The sequence below is a fragment of the Giraffa tippelskirchi genome, chromosome 1 (assembly GCF_054371585.1).
Source record: "Giraffa tippelskirchi isolate mGirTip1 chromosome 1, T2T-mGirTip1v1.2.pri, whole genome shotgun sequence".
NCBI classification, from domain to species: domain Eukaryota; kingdom Metazoa; phylum Chordata; class Mammalia; order Artiodactyla; family Giraffidae; genus Giraffa; species Giraffa tippelskirchi.
In genome coordinates, this window is record NC_137275.1 from 20,377,114 (window position 1) to 20,394,676 (window position 17,563).

Below are 17,563 nucleotides of genomic sequence, written 5' to 3' on the forward strand. Positions count from 1 at the left end.
GTTTTCAGCTCCTTTGAATAAATACTAAGGAGCACAGTTGCTGGATTGTACGGTGAGAGTGTGTTTAATTTTGTAAGAAACCACCAAACGGTGTTCCAAATTGGGTGTACCATTTTGCATTCCCACCAGCAGGGTATGAGAGCTCCCGTTGCTCCACGTCCTCTCCAACACATGGTGTTGTCAATGTTCTCGATTTTGGCCATTCTATTAGGTGTAGAGTGGTATCTCATTGTTGTTTTAATTTGTTTTTCCCTGATAAATGTGATGTGGAGCATCTTTTCATAAGCTTGTTTGCCATCTGTATGTCTTCTTTGGTGAGTGTCTGTTAAAGTCTTTGGCCTATGTTTTAATTGGGTTGTTTTCTTACTGATGAACTTTAAGAGTTCTTTGCATTAATGTATTTTGTAAAACAGTTCTTTATCAGATGTAACTTTTGCAAAACTATTTTCTCTCAGTCTGTGGCTTATCTTTTAATTCTCTTGCTATTATTTTTCTCCAGCACTCTTCTTAGTGACTTCATTTATTAATTCACTTCAATGAATGAGGGCTTACGCCATGAACAAGGCATGATGAAGTAACTTACCCAAGGTCACACAGCCAGTGACTAGTCAGAGCCAGGCAAGCTGACTCCAGGGCCAGCATACTTCTCAGTTGTGACAAGTTAGTCTTTCTACCAGTTGTACCAGTCTTTCTACCAGTCTACAGCCACCTTTGTTGTGTTTTCAAGACATGCGGTGACTGTTGTGTTTCTTGTACAAAAGAAGTAGTTTCATGTGCTACATTTTTCAGCAAGTAGAATGGATTTAAATGAAACACTTGCCATCTACTGCTTCAGGGAAAGAGCTTTGTAATGATAATAATACTGACTATATACATACATATATGTGTATATATATATGTACAGATGTATATATGTACGTGTGTGTGTGTGTATATATATATATATATATATTTTTTTTTTTTTGTGGCTGCTCTGCGCAGTTTGCAGGACCTTAGTTCGCAACCAGGGATCAGACCCATGCCCCCTGTAGTGGAAGCGCAGAGTCCTCACTCCTGGACCACCAGGAAATTCCTAAGAGCTAACACTTATATGGCACTTGTGTGCCATCTGTGGTTCTGTGATCCTACTTATAGTAACTTATTTACTTATCACCACCACAGGAAGTAAATGTTATTAATTTTATCTCTGTTATTGACAAGGAACCCATGCAGAGTGGGTACCTCTTAATGCTAATCAACTAATAGAGAGTGGGCTTCAGTCTGCATTCCTAACCACTTTATTATAAGGAAAATCATAAGATATCTCACCTGGATGCTTTGTGTACCTTCTGCTTGTTTTAATTTATGGGATCTCAGTGGATTTTGATTATTTGTGTTTTCTTACACTCGATAGAGGGTCGACTAGAGGTGTTCCAAGGGGAGAAATTGCTGTCATCCATCCCTATGTGGACCACGTTTGGGGAGCTAGCCATTTTATACAACTGTACAAGGACTGCCTCTGTGAAAGGTAACAGAAGAAGAAATGCTGTAGTTTTCACTTGCTACACAATGTTAAAGGCAATCTAAGTCACTGTTGCATCCTGAGTCTTTTTGTCTCCTGCTGTGCTCCTTATGCTCTTATTAATAGAAAGGTAATGCTCATAAAAGGATTTATATTGAAGCACTTGTCTGAATGATTCAAGCTTAAAAAAACCTTTCCATTGGATACCTGTATTTAAAATATGAATATGGCTTTAAACATAATTGATTCTAGTATTTGCTTTAGTTGCCAGTGTCAGCTTTTTACTATGTAGATGTTTGTCTTTGGCTCATCCAGAATGTTTGCTTTCTATTCTCCATGAGGTGATGACCATATTATAAATCAGAAAAAGTAATTATACCAATAAAATGTGTAAATATCAAAAAGGATATGAATTAATTAATGAGAGTTTTCCTGAGTGATTTTTGAGATTAGTTCAATTGCTTCTCCTTAGGGTTCTCGTTTTTGTTGACTTTATTCATGGTCATATCATGTTTTCTTCTGAATTAACTTAGATCTAGTGTTTCTCAGTGTCTGGGACTAGGTTATCTGTGTGAGCACTGTCACAGTATTTGATAAAAATGCAGATGCTAAGACTCCACTCCAAACAATCTCTGGCAGTGGGGCCCGGGGATCTTTATTTTTAACAAGAATGTCAAAATAATTCTAATTCACTCTGAAGTTTAGTAAACCAGAGATTTTGATTTTGGTTTATTCTGTAGGCTCTCATCACTGCTATAAAAAAAAAAAAATCTCACTATCATGATTTCATATAGATTTTTTGGAGTGACTAGTTCTGCTTCTCTTCTTTTTTAGATTATATTCTTGCTTTTAATGTCTTTCCTATGAAACGGCTGTCTCAAAAACTGTCTTGCATAATCTCTTTGAAAGTGATTTTATATATTTTATGTAAAAGTAACCATAGAGATTCTTAAAATATATTGGCTCTCGTTAGCAACAGTGTCTAAACAACATAAAAAGACATAAAAACAGACTCACAAGCAGAGACCTTTAACTTTCAATTATCTGCTTGTGAATTCTTCACTTTCTGGAATAGATGCAGGCTGGGTGGCTTTCTTTTGTACCACAGCCCAAACCTAAAATACATCCTGATGATGCAGTGTGTAATTAAGAATTGCAAACTAATTTTAATATCATCCTAAGCAAAACATAATTAGAATGGAAATCTTTTGCTGCTCACTTCCAAATCATGGTTGATTTCAAAGCCAAAAATGATTTTATAAAATTACCTACTTTTTACATCACTACTTCCTTCCATTTTGCATGTTTAAATAATGCGTTTTCCAAGAAAGATAATTTTATGACAGTACATGAAAAATTTATTGATTAACATATTGGAATGTTTTCTTAATGTAAGAGTTCAACAGTGTTTTATTATTTTCTTGATTTTTCTAAAGCTATTACCAATGTTAAAACATGGGCACTAGATCGAGAGGTATTCCAGAATATAATGAGAAGGACAGCTCAAGCTAGAGATGAACAGTACAGAAACTTCCTCAGAAGGTAAGAGTAACGCATTGATGGCAGAAAGAGAAGGTGGTCTAGTCATATTGTGGGTTATGTTGGTTTTATCAGAGTAATTATTTTACTGCAGCTTTTCTTATTTAAGCATTTTCCACATGATTAAGCCAAAGGAACACAAGTATTCTCTTGCAGTAAATGCCACTATATATGGAAATTTGTGTTTCATTCCCATTAGCCTTTTCACTGATTTATTTCTCTTGCTAATTTTGCCCTTGTGTTGATGGAATCATTTCACATAGTATAGAATAATGTCCAAAAAATTCCTAAAATATTCATTTGAGTTGCTCAGTTGACTTTTAAAGATATCCTATAATTTGAAAGTCGATAACAAAAGGTAATAATGCTTTGCTTAAAGTAATATTAAATTATTTTACTGTCCTTATTTGCTTTACCTGAGACATTTTCTCATTGGCATAGCCACACTATCTTCCAAATCACTATTATTTGTAGCAAATTAACTTGCCAAAAATGTTATTATGCTTGCCATCATGACATGGATCCTTGAAACATATGCATTTTGTAAACAGTTCTGAACCCCCAACTACTTGAACGCATTAAATTATAGAGAAACAAGTACGTATTTAGCTAAAAAAAAGTCAGCAACACATTAAAAACATCTTTTGGAAAGTATAAGTTTCTTATTTAAAATCTTTCTGTGTGTTTTGGGGGAGATTTGACAGTCTCTGAAGCTGCAATGTGTACTGTAATGATATGTAACCTATGATAAATGATAATAACAATAAAATACCCTGCAGTTTTCAAAAATAAATTCTGAGTTCTTTTTAAGTATAATTTAGTTTATCTTGCATAACTATCCTGCAGAATCAATGATTTTAGGAATGGACAGTGCCTAGCCCATAGTGAGGACTCAGTGAATACTGAACAGAGGCATTGTTCATCAGTAGAACATTGCAGGCATTGAGGTTTTTCATATGGACTCTCTTTGATGTTCTTTCCCAGACACAATAATGACTCCTGGAAGAGAGCTGCAGCAATGACAAGCAAGTGCCTTACCTATATGCCAATCAATGCCTTAACCATCAGGTTGTGGGGTCTACCTGAGTATTTGTGTTAGTCGCTCAGTTGTGTCCTACTCTTTGCCACTCCATGGACTGTAGCCCACCAGGCTCTTCTGTCCATGGAATTCTCCAAGCAAGAATACTGGAGTGGATTGCCATTCCCTTCTCCAGGCGATCTTTCTGACCCAGGGATTGAATCTGGGTCTCCTGCATCGCAGGCAGATTCTTTACTGTCTGAGCCACAGGTTATCTCACAATCCAGCAACTGAGCAACACAGATCTGTATTTAAAACTAATGCAAGGACCAAACGGGGATACACAGATAAACCAGTGTCTATGGGTTGCATCATGTCTGAGATAAAACCTGAGCCACTAGGCATTAGTGGTTCATTCCCTTGAAATCTACCGTGTTCTGCCTCAGTGGAAGGAACTCAAGAGAATTTACTAGTGCACGTTCCTTCCTTCCTTTTTACTTTCCTTTCTTCTTTTTGTTATCTCATTCATACATTTTTTCAACCAATATATATTCCAGGCCTAAACATTGTGAATTCAGTGGTGAACAAGATAAACCTAATCTATGCCTTCATAGATGGGAGACAGATTAAAGATTTTTTCTCATATTAATTTCCTTACCAACCCCCAAGGGTAATAAGCTTAGAGGAGATATTTTTCACTAACATTATAGATCCCAATTTGGACCAGAATTAGAACTTTCATGATTGGCATGTGTTATCAATTAAACCAAAGGAACAAAAAGTATTCCCTTGCAGTAAATGCCAGTATACAGAAAGAAAAGTTCTGGTTAACCCTTTTACCTTTTCATCTATAAGAAGACATATTAGAGAAATACATTTGTCTTTGTTTCATAATATACAACAAGCTCTTTTTCCTTTTACATCTTCTTCCTTGATGGCTCAGTGGTAAAGAATCCACCTGCAGTACAGGAGATGCAGGTTTGATCCCTGGGTTGGGAAGATTGCCTGGAGAACGAAATGACAACCCACTCCAGTATTCTTGCATGAAAAATCCCATGGACTGAAGGAGCCTGGCGAGCTACAGTCCATAGGTTGCAAAGAGTCAGACAGTACACTGACTGAGCACATTATGAAATATTTGACATATATCAAATGGTGCACAGTACATATGTAAGTTATAAAATATAATAACAGAATGAGTGCCTTCAAGCTACTGCCCAATATAAGTAGAAAGTTAGCAGTGCTGTTGGGGTTCTCATATGCTCTCCTAAGGTCATTTTCTAGCCTTCCTTGGGGTATCTTCTCTCCTTGGATTAGTCTATATTCTGAAGTTTGGTAATCATAACCTTGGTATTCCTTATTATTTTGCCTCTAACTTGGTTTAGCCTACTTTTGAATTTTACAAAATTGGTTTTATTTTTGCAAGTCAATTTTTTTACTCAATACCTTTTATTAAGGTTCATCTACTTGGCATTCCTTATTATTTTGCCCGTAGCTTGGTTTAGCCTAGTTTTGAATTTTGCAAAATTGGTATTATTTTTGCAAGTCAATTTTTTTACTCAATTCCTTTTATTAAGGTTCATCTACTTGGTTAGTGCAGTCATTTCTTCTATTGTAGAGTTCTGTCATCTGACTCAACCACAGTGCATTTACTGCTCTACCATTGGGGGTGTTCCAGTGTTTTGCAATTACAAATGATTCAGATGCAAAAGTTCTTAGACACAGCTCCTGGCTACATGCCTCCTGAAGCACTGTGCAAGAATCAGTTTAGAGCTCTCTTTTTGAAAATCAGACCCAATTGTGTATTTATAGAGGAGCATCGTTTTTTCCTTAGCGGTGTCAAATTTTAGATGGTAAGAAAAAAAGTATTTACTTTATAGAAATTCTATCAACAGTCCTGAGTGAAAATGGGTAAAGTAGAAATTTCTTTAAAAATACAATTTAATCATATTGATTAGTTAATAATACTGAGTGGAATTTTTATTTTTGTTTTTTCAAATAATTTCAATGTTCTTTTCCTTCTCTGTTTATTATTATTATCTGTAAAAATGTTCTTATTACATGCCTCTGGCTACCATTAATTTTAAAAGATTGTACAATATGACTAATAATCAAAGATCATTTCCATGCTAATTCCTATATTCCCCCTGGATTCAGTCTTAACTTAATTACAGGATTTAGATGAAAATCTGATCCTCCTCTAGAAGTGGAGGACCTCATTCATGCTAATAAAAGAGATATTGAGATGTGGAACACATTTCTGGATGTGATTCACTTTGAAAGCCAACAATAAATGTAAACATTTTCTTTTCTCCAAACAGAATTTGATCATTTTCTCTTCATGGCATCTTACAATTTTTATTTATTTGCCTAGGATAAATGTCTGCTGTTTTATGTGATCATATAATTTCAGTATATTTGAAATATGTATTTGAAATTCAGTTATTTATATATGATATATATGGAGGTTTACTTTGGAAAAATTAAAATATTTGTTTTAAATGCATGTATAAATCTACGTAGAGGTGTGTATTTGTAGTTTAATTCAGGAAGATAATTAAATAAAGATTTCTTTTTAATTTTGAAGTGTATCCTTGCTGAAGAATTTACCTGAAGATAAATTAACCAAGATCATTGACTGCTTGGAAGTGGTAAGAAATTATAAAGTAAAAAAATATATTTCATTAAAAGATTGTATAATCTTGTCATTATTAGCCTTGTAAATGAATAAAAAGGGAAAGATGGTAATCACTAGTCTACAGAAATCAGAAAACTTTTTCACAGTAGAAAAACTTTAGGCTAACTCACACTGAATTAACAGCCTGGATTGGGATTCAGGGACTTTTCTGAAATATATAAAAGAAAATTGGATTTGCATGTGTAAAGATTTACATATTTTAATCTTTTTTAGTATATTTTATAAAACTAATCTGTCTTACTCAAGAGGCATTTGATTTTCAGCAATTAACATCACAGTCCTTTACAGAATATTCCTAGTATGAAGGAGTCAGTGATGCATAAGTAGGTAATGGAGCAGAGAAAGGATATTATTGGGAGTTTCCTGACAAGCTTCTGAATCAAGCTATGAAACACTCCATACTTGAAAACTCTAGGCTATGAAAAGACATTTGAAAAAAAACCAAACAAACCCTGCACTTAAGAAGCACTTTACCTATTTTAACATCTAGGGAAAAGAGGCATATTGGAATGTGTTCAAAAACTCATATTGGGGATCACACAGATGGTTGGTTCTAGTCCAAGCGTAGTCAAGTCTTTTCATGAATAATGCTTTTCTGACATGTACCTTGGATTCTAATAATATGCATTATATGAAAACCTCTTCAGAGATTAATATTCAAAGTAAATAACTTCTAACTTTTTTTGGGGGGGGTTAATTTCATTGAAACCCAAATGGCTTTTAGGGAATTTAAAGGTAGTATGGAATAGGAAGGGAATCACATGTCGACTTTAAGCTTTTATAAAGCTGTTCTCAGTGGGAGACAGAAAAAAAAACCCCCTCCAGACTGATTGTTGACAGATTCATGCCTCTGTCAATCACAATATACAACGGAAACTAATATCTGTTGAGAAGGGAACACCAACCATTTCTTCCTTAAGTGTAAGTGACACCAGTAATGTTTCCATTTACAATTCATGGAACCCATCCAGCCATTTATCAAGGACAGGCCATGGTGACCCAGTGCCTGGCCTGTGTCCCCAGAGCACTCAGATATGAAGTCATTTTCAAGAAGACTGCTTGCGTGCATCTCATGGGATTTTCTCAGTGTAACATAACCCAATCACAGATGTTACAAATTAATAATTCATCCTAATTTCTGAGTGTTTTTTTTTTTTGGAGCTGGAGAGGCCGTGTATTTTTTTGTGAACTGAGGAAATCTGTTTTTAATATAATACTAATAGAGTAGATTCACCAGAGGGGAATTCCATGCTGACAGCAAATATTAAAATTTAGTATCATTAAAAATAAATGGTAAATTAGACATATTTATAGCAGCCACAGGCAATAGCTACAGAATATATAGGGGGCGGAGGGGCTTCAACCTAGTATTAATTAACACACAGTTCGAGTTTGAAAGTCTCATCATTTAAAACACCCTAGAAAGGCTTTATTATATATTCGCCTTTGCAGACAGCAGCACAGCTTACAAAGGGCTCTTTATTCATACCTGGCAAACAAATGTGTCTCTGTAATGTGTGAAAATTCTCAAATTCGAAAGTGATTAACAAGGGAGTCATGGAATCTATTTAGCGCTAAGAAAAGTACATAATTTACCAGCATAGCTTGGACTAATAACCCATCAGCAGGGTCCTGACAGCAGCCAATCACTAATGCATTGGAGTTATGACAGAGCCCCCGCTGAACTCCAGGGCCAGCTGTCCCACAGACTGGCTCCATAATCTTTGAGAAAAACAGGCTGAATCTGGTATACTATTTAGGAGTTGATTTGGGTGGTATTAAGTTTTTGTGCAGAGGGTGCACGGGGAGCATCGGAATTTCCCATCACCAACCAGTAGATCTGATGAGTTTGTTAAGACTTTGTCTGTTGAACTCCTGGACCAAATGGGCTGAATGTGCGGTATTCCAAAAGCATTTCTTGTTTTAGCGTAAATCATCCAGAGCATTCAATTCTAGAGGCAGACATCACGCTTTAAACCTCTTCTCGTGTTCTAATGAGAAAAGGAGGGTGGAAAGAGTAGCAACATATTTACTGGTGTGTTTTAAGAGTTAACTGATGTACATCCTAAAACATGTCACAGATTCCAAATGTAGTGTAACTGTTAATGATGATGAAAATGACAATGTGACTTCTGCACCTGGCAGTTGTATAGTATAAAGGACAGGAGAGGGAACAGTTTCTGTTTCCTCTGGTGGCAATGATCCAGGAAGTGTGGGATTTGAGTGTGTGGTGGATGGAAAAGTCACCTAACTTTTTGTTATGGAGATTTGGTAATTTGACCCAGTGGCTCTGGCACTTCGACTCTGACATGCCTCTTTCATGAAACGAGGTGTAGTAAGAGTGGGGTGGGGGTAGGGAGTGTGGCATGTCCTTGTCCTTAATCAGATCACCAGTGGTGCTGCTTAAAAGGCAGATTCCCTCTAGAAATATGGTACTGATGAACCTATTTGCAAAGCAGGAATAGGGCCACAGAAAAAGAGAAGAGACTTGTGGACACAGCAGAGGAAGGAGAGGATGGGACGAATTGAGAGAGTAGCATTAATATACACTACCGTGTATAAGATAGCTAGCTAGTGGGAACCTGCTCTATTACAAAGAGACCTCAGCCTGATGCTCTGTGATGATCCAGAGGGGTGGGATTGGGGAGAAGGGGGTGGGAGGGAGGCTCAAGAGGGAGGGAATATATGTATACATATAGCTGATTCACGCTCTTGTGTAAAGCAATTATCCTCCAATAAAAAACAGGCAGGTTCCCACATACTACCTCAACACTTACTGAATCAGAAACTCTGGGGTAAGGACTCAGATTTCCACACTTTAGCCATACAATTTTTAGGCTTATTAAAGTTTAAAGTTATGAAAAGAATACATGTATTTTGGGTTTGCCACAGTCTGCCTCTTCATTCACAAGATTTCCATTTTTTATCATTTTTGGAAAGTCTAATCTTCCTTTCTTATATTTCCTGCTAACACTTGCATAAGCCAGTGAGTTTTTTCTCAATTTAATGATTACACCCAGAACCATAAGAAAGTTGAGATAATTTGTGGATTTTGCCAGTTTATGGACCTGCTAGTTAAAGTCTGGGCTGCTCGGTGAGAAAGTTAACTAGTCCAAAGTCTGGAGATTAGGGTTTGTGGTTAAGTGTCTGTCCATCGCAGATGCCAGTTGCGGTGGGGATAAAGGTCTCCTCATCTATCAAATAAAGGCGTGGTAGGCCGCATATCTAAGGGCTTTCTCAGTGTTTCACAAAATTCCGTACTGTGGGTTCACCCAAATGGAGGAATTTCTGTTGGTTTTCATTTTGTAGGCTCTGATAAGGCATCAGATACTAAATTATGCCTGAATGGTTGACAGGGTTCACCTGATCCAGATGTGTTTGATTTAAAATTTCTGCGATAAATAACTTGGACAAGTGAAAACCAGCTGGTAACAAACCCAAATAACTGAATACAGTGCGTGTGTTTTAATTTATCTATTTTAATTGGAGGATAATCATTTTACAATAGTGTGATGGTTTTTGCTATTCTGTATACAGTTTTTTTAAACAATCAACTTAGGTACATGGTCACATGATGCAGGGTATGTGTGTGTGTAAGTGTATGTGTGTGTGATCGTACTTCTGTGTATCATCAATATGTATTTGTAATGAAGATTTCTAGCCACACACTGAAGAAGCTAAGACAATCATAGGCTTTCTTCTTTGTCTTTGCCTTCTATCAACTTGGATTTTAATTCTAGTTTCATATTTTCTATTTACAGACACTCAGGCTGTAGCATTTTGCTGTCACAGAATGAGCATTTTCTTTACATAGAAAACTCTTTCATCTTCAACTGTTGCTGTTTATGGTCTTCTTCTGACCTCTGCCTCTCAGTCTGGCCTGGAATTGATTTCCTTTTTTTTCTGTCTTGCCATAATACTAAATAATTACTCTCAGGGTTTTTAGACATCTTCTTTCAAAACATCTTTTTTAGACTGTAGGGCACAACTCATTAGTAGGTCATCAAATCCATTTAGAGGAGCAATTAAAAAAATCAGATTAGTAAGCATAGGTATTTTTCAAATATGTTTGTTTTATACACATGTATGTGTCCATGCTCATATGTGTGTATGTGGGCATACATGTAAAATGTGTTTAATTACTGTAGGCCAGAGTAAAAAATGTTCGAAAACCATTGCTTCACAGGGCAGGGTCTATGGCTTCTTGCTCCTCTAAGGGACCCCTTTGCAGTGTAACCACAGGACAATAAACCGCACTGTTTGTAGTTCTCTTTTTGGTCTTGGTGACCACCCTGGCTAGACTGGCTACACTCCCCAGTTGACAAACACTGGCCAGTCTGGCATCATAGCCAGTACTTACCACTATATATTTTTGGTCTGACCTACATCCCCAGCCTTTTCTGATCTATGAAGTTACTGTCAACACACTGGGAGGTATTATTTATCTTCCTCCCATGGTTTTGGGTGACAAAGACCCATCACTAGGAAAATTACTGTTAGGAATCTTGCCGCTTAGGAAACAACAAAGCTCTTTCTCAGTGTTCCCTTTCCAGCTTCTCCCTCTTGGCTTATCTGACAGATAGAAATTAAAGCTGCACATCCACGCAGACCAGAGGCTATATAATAACTGAAGGAACAGCCTATTAGCAATTCAGAAACTCTCCAGATTCCTTCGATTCCCCGTGGGTAATGGGGGCTGTGATTGAGAAGGGAACAGGAGAGATGGAGAGCAAATTGACTGAAACAGGAGTGTGTCACATGTCACTCCTAAACCCAGCAGTTTCAGTAAAGAGAACCTTAGCTCTATCATGAAGATGCTTGGACTGAGGTATCATGGTCACTCAACCTTCCTGGATCACAGTCATCTCAACAGTAAAATCATGCTTGAATGGAGTGAACATTTGTGATAGAGCTAAAATGAGAAATTTGAGTAAGCAGCCTGTGATGTAAAAAACCCAAAATATTATTTTTCAAGTAAAATAGAAGTTTGTTTCTTGCCCACATAGCAGTCCAGGCAGAATGGTCCTGGGTGGCTACACAGAATCCTTCAGGAACTTGAGCTGGTGGCTACTCTTCCATCTTCAACATGGTCCCTCTCCCAAGATCTCTCCTGGTCATGCTATTGCCACTGGGGTACAAGTATGAAGGCACATTTCTGGAACGGATCATGGGCTTGGCATGGAAATGGCATGTGTCACTTCTATTCAGACTTTTACAGCTAGAAGTTAATCCTGTGGCCACAGCTAATAGCAGGAAGGCTGGGGAATGCGGTTTCCCTGTGGAAAACATTGATGACCAACTCACAGCCTCTTTCACAGGAATTAACAGTCCCCAACTTGACTGTCTCACCTAGTCCTCACACATTGTTAGGAGTGGTAGATCATACCATCTCAATTCGACAGAATAGGAAACTGAGGTCAGATTTAAGTAACAGCTAAGCAAACCATTCTCATCCTCCTCCTTAACATAGCAATCATTAATCATTTGCTATGTTTCAGGTGCTTTTAATTCATTAAAAATTATTGTCTTTAATTGACTTCTGGTGGTAGGCAAAAATGGACTCCCTCCAAAGTGTCTAGACCTTAAATCCTGGAACATGAATGTGTTGTGTTACATGGCATAAGCAGCTTCAAATATGTAATTAAGGTTTCTAGTGAAGTGAAGTGAAGTGGAAGTTGCTCAGTCATGTCTGACTCTTTGTGACCCCATGGACTATAGCCTGCTAGGCTCCTCTGTCCATGGAATTCTCCAGGCAAGAATACTGGAGTGGGTTGCCATTTCCTTCTCCAGGGATCTTCTTGACCCAGGGATTGAACCCAAGTCTCCTGCATTGCAGGCAGACTCTTTACTGACTGAGGTACAAGGGAAGCCCAATGAAAGTGAAAGTCACTCAGTCCTGTCCGACTCTTTATGACCCCATGGCCTATACAGTCCATGGAGTTCTCCAGGCCAGAATACTGGAGTGGGTAGCTTTTTCCCTTCTTCAGCGGATATTCCCAACTCAGGAATCGAACTGGGGTCTCCTGCCTTGCAGGCGGGTTCTTTATCAACTGAGCTATCAGGGAAGCCCTGAGTACTGCCAAGAATACTGGAGTGGGTTGCCATGCCCTCCTCCAGGGGATCTTCCCAACCCAGGGATGGAACCTGAATCTCTTAACAGCTCCTGCATTGGCAGGCAGGTTCTTTACCACTAGCGCCACCTGGGAAGCCCAATTAAGGTTTAGGACCTTAAAATAGGGAGATTACCTTCGACTGTCTAGGTGGGTCAAATATTATTACATGAACGAGCCCTTATGAGCAGAGAATTTTCTCTGGTTGGAGTCAGAGAGATGCAGCAGAAGTGAAAGTTAGAGAGATTCCAAGTGTATGAAAAATGCCATGTGCAACTGCTGGTTCTGAAACATAGCAGGCTCCATGAAAGGACAGGAAAGAGGTCTCTGGGTGCTAAGAGGCAGCCCCCAGCTCACAGCCTACAGGGAAATGGAACCATGTTCTACAACCTCCATGAACTACATTCTGCCAACAATATGATTAAACTTGAGAGCAAGTTTTTTCCTGGAGCCTCCAGAAAGGAACACAGCCGTACTGACACACCTTGAGTTCAATCTTGAGAGATCCGGAACACAGAAATTCTGTTGAGCTACACCATGCCTCAACTCTCTGACACACAGAAACTGAGATAATAAATGGAGGCTGTTCCAAGCCACTAAGTATGTGTGGTTATTTTCTTACAGATGCAATAGAAAAATAATGTACTTATATTCTCTCAATCTTTGAAAGTAAATGTTATTTGAATTTTATGGATTGATGAAAGTGAAAAAGCAGAACTGAGATTTGAATCTATATTTCAATGGCTTGAAAGTACTTTTTCCCCGAAGATACTGTGCTTCCTACCATAAGACATTGAAATGTCTTGCAAAATGTACACTGTGCTATGTAAATAAAAGGCATGTTTATTAATATCAGTATAAGTATGGTATACTTATTCCGTAAGTGTAAATCTGTTTTAAGTGTAAATGACCAAAAAAGGTATTGAAATATAGCAGACACAAAAGTAGTGTTGTTTGGATTTCATTTTCAACTCTAAAAGAAAATAAGGGAGCTATTATGTTGCTCTTTATGCTTCTTACAAAAATTAAATAAGTCCATTTTTGCTTGTATAAATTAAGATATCCATCTTAGTTCTATGACTCTGAGGCAATATCAAATTAAAGGAAAGTAGGGATGGACAGTTTAATCCATCTTGTATTTTCTAAGAGACTGAATTACTCTTTTGGTCTGACAGGTGGATGAATTACTTTTCTCTGCCTAAAAATTCTCTGATTACACACACTTATACGAGGGGAACAAAGAAATAAGTGATAATTTGAGATTTCGCGAGTTTAAACTTTGTTGAAGAACAGAATTTACATGTAAAAACTTCTAATGCCAACCTTTCATGATATAAATCTTTGGAGAGAATCCATATGAAAGAGCTCCTTTCATATAGATTGTGTATAATGTTCCCAACCATTGCTCTGCAAGAAATAAGAATTGTGACTGATATTCTTCCATACCCACTGGGGATAGTATTTTCAATTTATACGATAATGTTTGCCCTTTTTCTAAACTCTAGACCCAGTTTCAGATTGTTGCAGCTCCCTAAACAGTTTATATTTAGATTATTTGGGGGAAGCTCACTTGCGTATCTCTGATAATTACCTTGCTCTCATTTCTCTTCATGTCTTCTGTGTCCATGCCTGACAGTATTCCAGGTGAATATTTTTTGTGTGTATGTGAAAGATAAACATAAATGCAGGTAAACAAGCAAAAGTCTTCTTACTTTTCCATGACTTTTGACTACAATATTTAAGCAGATCACAGCAAAAAATAGCAGAAATGGGTGTGGCATGTTCATTTCAAAAACACAAGTTCTGTCTTATTTATGTCTTCATCTGTATATCTCTGCTGCATCTAACCTTTTCTTTTTCTTTCATCCCAATAGGAATACTATGACAAAGGAGATTACATTATTAGAGAGGGCGAGGAAGGAAGTACGTTTTTCATTTTAGCAAAAGGAAAGGTAAATATTAATTAAAGCTTACTTAAAGTAAATCTAAAGAAGCATTTCAAATCTGTTTGCCATAAAAGCAGCAGTGTTGTGCATTGCAGCCTAAGTCGTCTGTCTGCGTTGAGCAGGTAACAGAGTTTCTGCTCAGAAGACACCTGGGGAAGTGAGGGTTGGAGGAGGGGGAAGGGGGGGCGGTCTGAGCACTGGGTTTGGGGCCACAGGAGACTTATCATGGGTTCTGGCTGCAATAATAATTTCTTAGTGACCTTAGTCAGGTCACTTGACTTTCCTTGGACCTCATTTCATTGTGTGTAAAATGACTGGGTTATTTCTAAAGGTTCCTTCCGGCTATGATTGTGTGATTCTCGCCCAAGGGTTCAAGATCAAGGGCTATAATATCTTCCCATCCCACAGGCAGACAAACAACAGGTAGAGAATGAACTAGATAACCGACAGAACAATCAGGCATCATGCAGGAAAAGAATATGATTGAGAACTTGAATTCATACACAGTAGCTCAAGTTGATTTAGATGCTGATGAAAATTTTACAGTAATATATGCCACATATTTACACTAATATATGCAATATATTCCTTCACCTAGATATTGAGTGGATAACATGTTGCCAGTTGTTCCTAGGTTGACTCTTTGCAAAAAGCATTTGTGAAATACTGAAGAAAAGGATAAAATCTTAAGCATCTATGTCTCTGAAGTGTCAGCTTTTTACTGACACCCTTTGTTCCCCAGAAGAGTTTATCATCAGAGAGTTAGACACTGCCCTTTGTAAACTGCTTTGTGGTTGAACTTTGGACAGAGCCCCCAGCAATGGAAAAAAATTAACAAAATAGTTTCAGAAACTCTTTTCATCATTTCTCCCCAACCTAGACCTCATGGTTTGAAAGAATTCTGGTTAATAAACAAATTGCATTTATCATTTAAACTTTTTGAAATTTATTAATAAATGTTCATCAGAACTTCAAACCAGCACAAAGCAACCCTTCCTAGCACGTTGAACTGGAGTAATTCTAGCCACAAAAAGGAATATTGACGTTTTTTGTTTGACTCTGGCTTCCTGGACTGTGGAAGACTAGACACTGAGACTCTCATGAAAGTTGTGGACTCTCTTCCATATACACATTTTTCTTTCGGTGTTAGAGGGTACACAGAAATCAACAAGTTAGTCAGGAACATGAGATTCAGAATTCCTGATATTCAGTCTTTTTCTTGATTGATTTGTCAACCCCATTTGGTTTTTTGAAAAAATAAATTTCCCATAGGGCCATTATTATTTTCCTTGAGCATCCCTAGGAAGAAATAACTGGATTCATGTAAAATACTTTGAGCAATGAGATTTGAATGAAAGCTTCCTCTTAGAAAAGGTGGAGTCATTTGATCATGTTGAATCACAGGATTTTTCAGCCCATCCAAATGAAATGACTGTAGTTAGATGATTGTAACTACTGCAAGAATAAAGCACAGACTTGTCTTTTTTCCTTGTTGAGTCAAGTTTATATAGATCAGGAGAGTCTGGTTAAATGGATATGTGTTCAGATTCTCCTTTTTTTTTTTTCTTCTTCTCTCTCTCTTTTCTTATATTGTTTGACATCATTTAGGTAAAAGTCACCCAAAGTACTGAAGGCCATGATCAACCACAGCTAATAAAAACACTGCAGAAAGGAGAATATTTTGGAGAAAAAGCTCTTATCAGGTGAGTTCATGAATTCGTATACCACACTTAAATAATTCTTTGGTTGTTTTACATGTGTACTTCCTATCCATGTAGAGTTGTCAAACAGAGCTACCAATTATCCAGGAAATAAACAGCAATTTTACTGACTTCTAAAAATTACATTGTTAAGCAGGAAATAAGTGTACTAATTTTCCACATGAAGAAATTCATGAAGTCTTCTAAGTTTGCTAGTGAAAATAAAATTGGCGCTCTATTAGAAGTTTTAGTTTAAAAGAGAGAAAGAAATTGAAATTTTTAATTTTCCTGTAAGAACGTGTTTTTATATATTCCTGTTTTACCTTTAAAAATGATCAAATAATGACTTCCCATATTTTTGTGATTTTTATTTTTTTTATTTTATTTTTTTATTTTTTTTTAGTTCTACCAGTTTATTGCTACCAACCCATCTCCCTCCACCCTCATGCACGCGTGCTCAGTCATGTAACCCCATGGACTGCAGCCCACCAGGCTCCTCTGTCCATGAACTTTTCCAGGCAAGAATACTGGAGTGGGTTGCCATTTCCTTCTCCAATTTTTGTGATTTTAAATCATTATGTCAAAAGTAGTGTTTTCTTAAGGATTTTTATAGGCTCATTTTGCAAGTTTTAAAAACAGCTCAAAATAGTGTATTTGACGTTTCTACCTGAACCTTTGGCCTTTTGAGATATGAGTTTATTTACTGTTGACCTAACTTATGGAAAAACATTTGTAAAGATTAATCAAACATCTCAGGAGGCATTATGTGCTTCCTGGAATTCAGGAAACAATCTCAAGTCTGAAGAAAAAGTTTCTTAAATAAGATAACTTTATAAAAGATCAAGTTAGAATTTTGAGCAACACACTTTTTTTTTTGAATTACATGTTTTTAAATGAATTACTTGTTTTTAAATGAATGCTTGAAATTAGTTAAGAAAAGACTTAAAATTTATGTTATTACTAAATACTTTTAATTTCATCTTTATACTTATAAAAATGAGTAGCGTTTCTGCTCACATTACTTCCTTTTTAATTTTTGTCTGTGACTCCT

General features: G+C 36.9%; 1 protein-coding gene across 2 annotated transcripts in view; it reads left to right on the top strand.

Annotated features, from left to right (window-relative positions):
- PRKG2 (protein kinase cGMP-dependent 2) overlaps positions 1 to 17,563 on the top strand; it is a 123,225-nt gene that overhangs the window by 43,914 nt on the left and 61,748 nt on the right. For both annotated transcript variants that reach the window (XM_081505457.1, XM_081505451.1), the window contains exons 4-8: positions 1,394 to 1,507; positions 2,938 to 3,043; positions 6,646 to 6,709; positions 14,741 to 14,818; positions 16,421 to 16,515. In XM_081505457.1, coding sequence (XP_081361583.1) covers positions 1,394 to 1,507; positions 2,938 to 3,043; positions 6,646 to 6,709; positions 14,741 to 14,818; positions 16,421 to 16,515 — 457 coding nt within the window. The remainder of the gene's footprint in view (positions 1 to 1,393; positions 1,508 to 2,937; positions 3,044 to 6,645; positions 6,710 to 14,740; positions 14,819 to 16,420; positions 16,516 to 17,563) is intronic.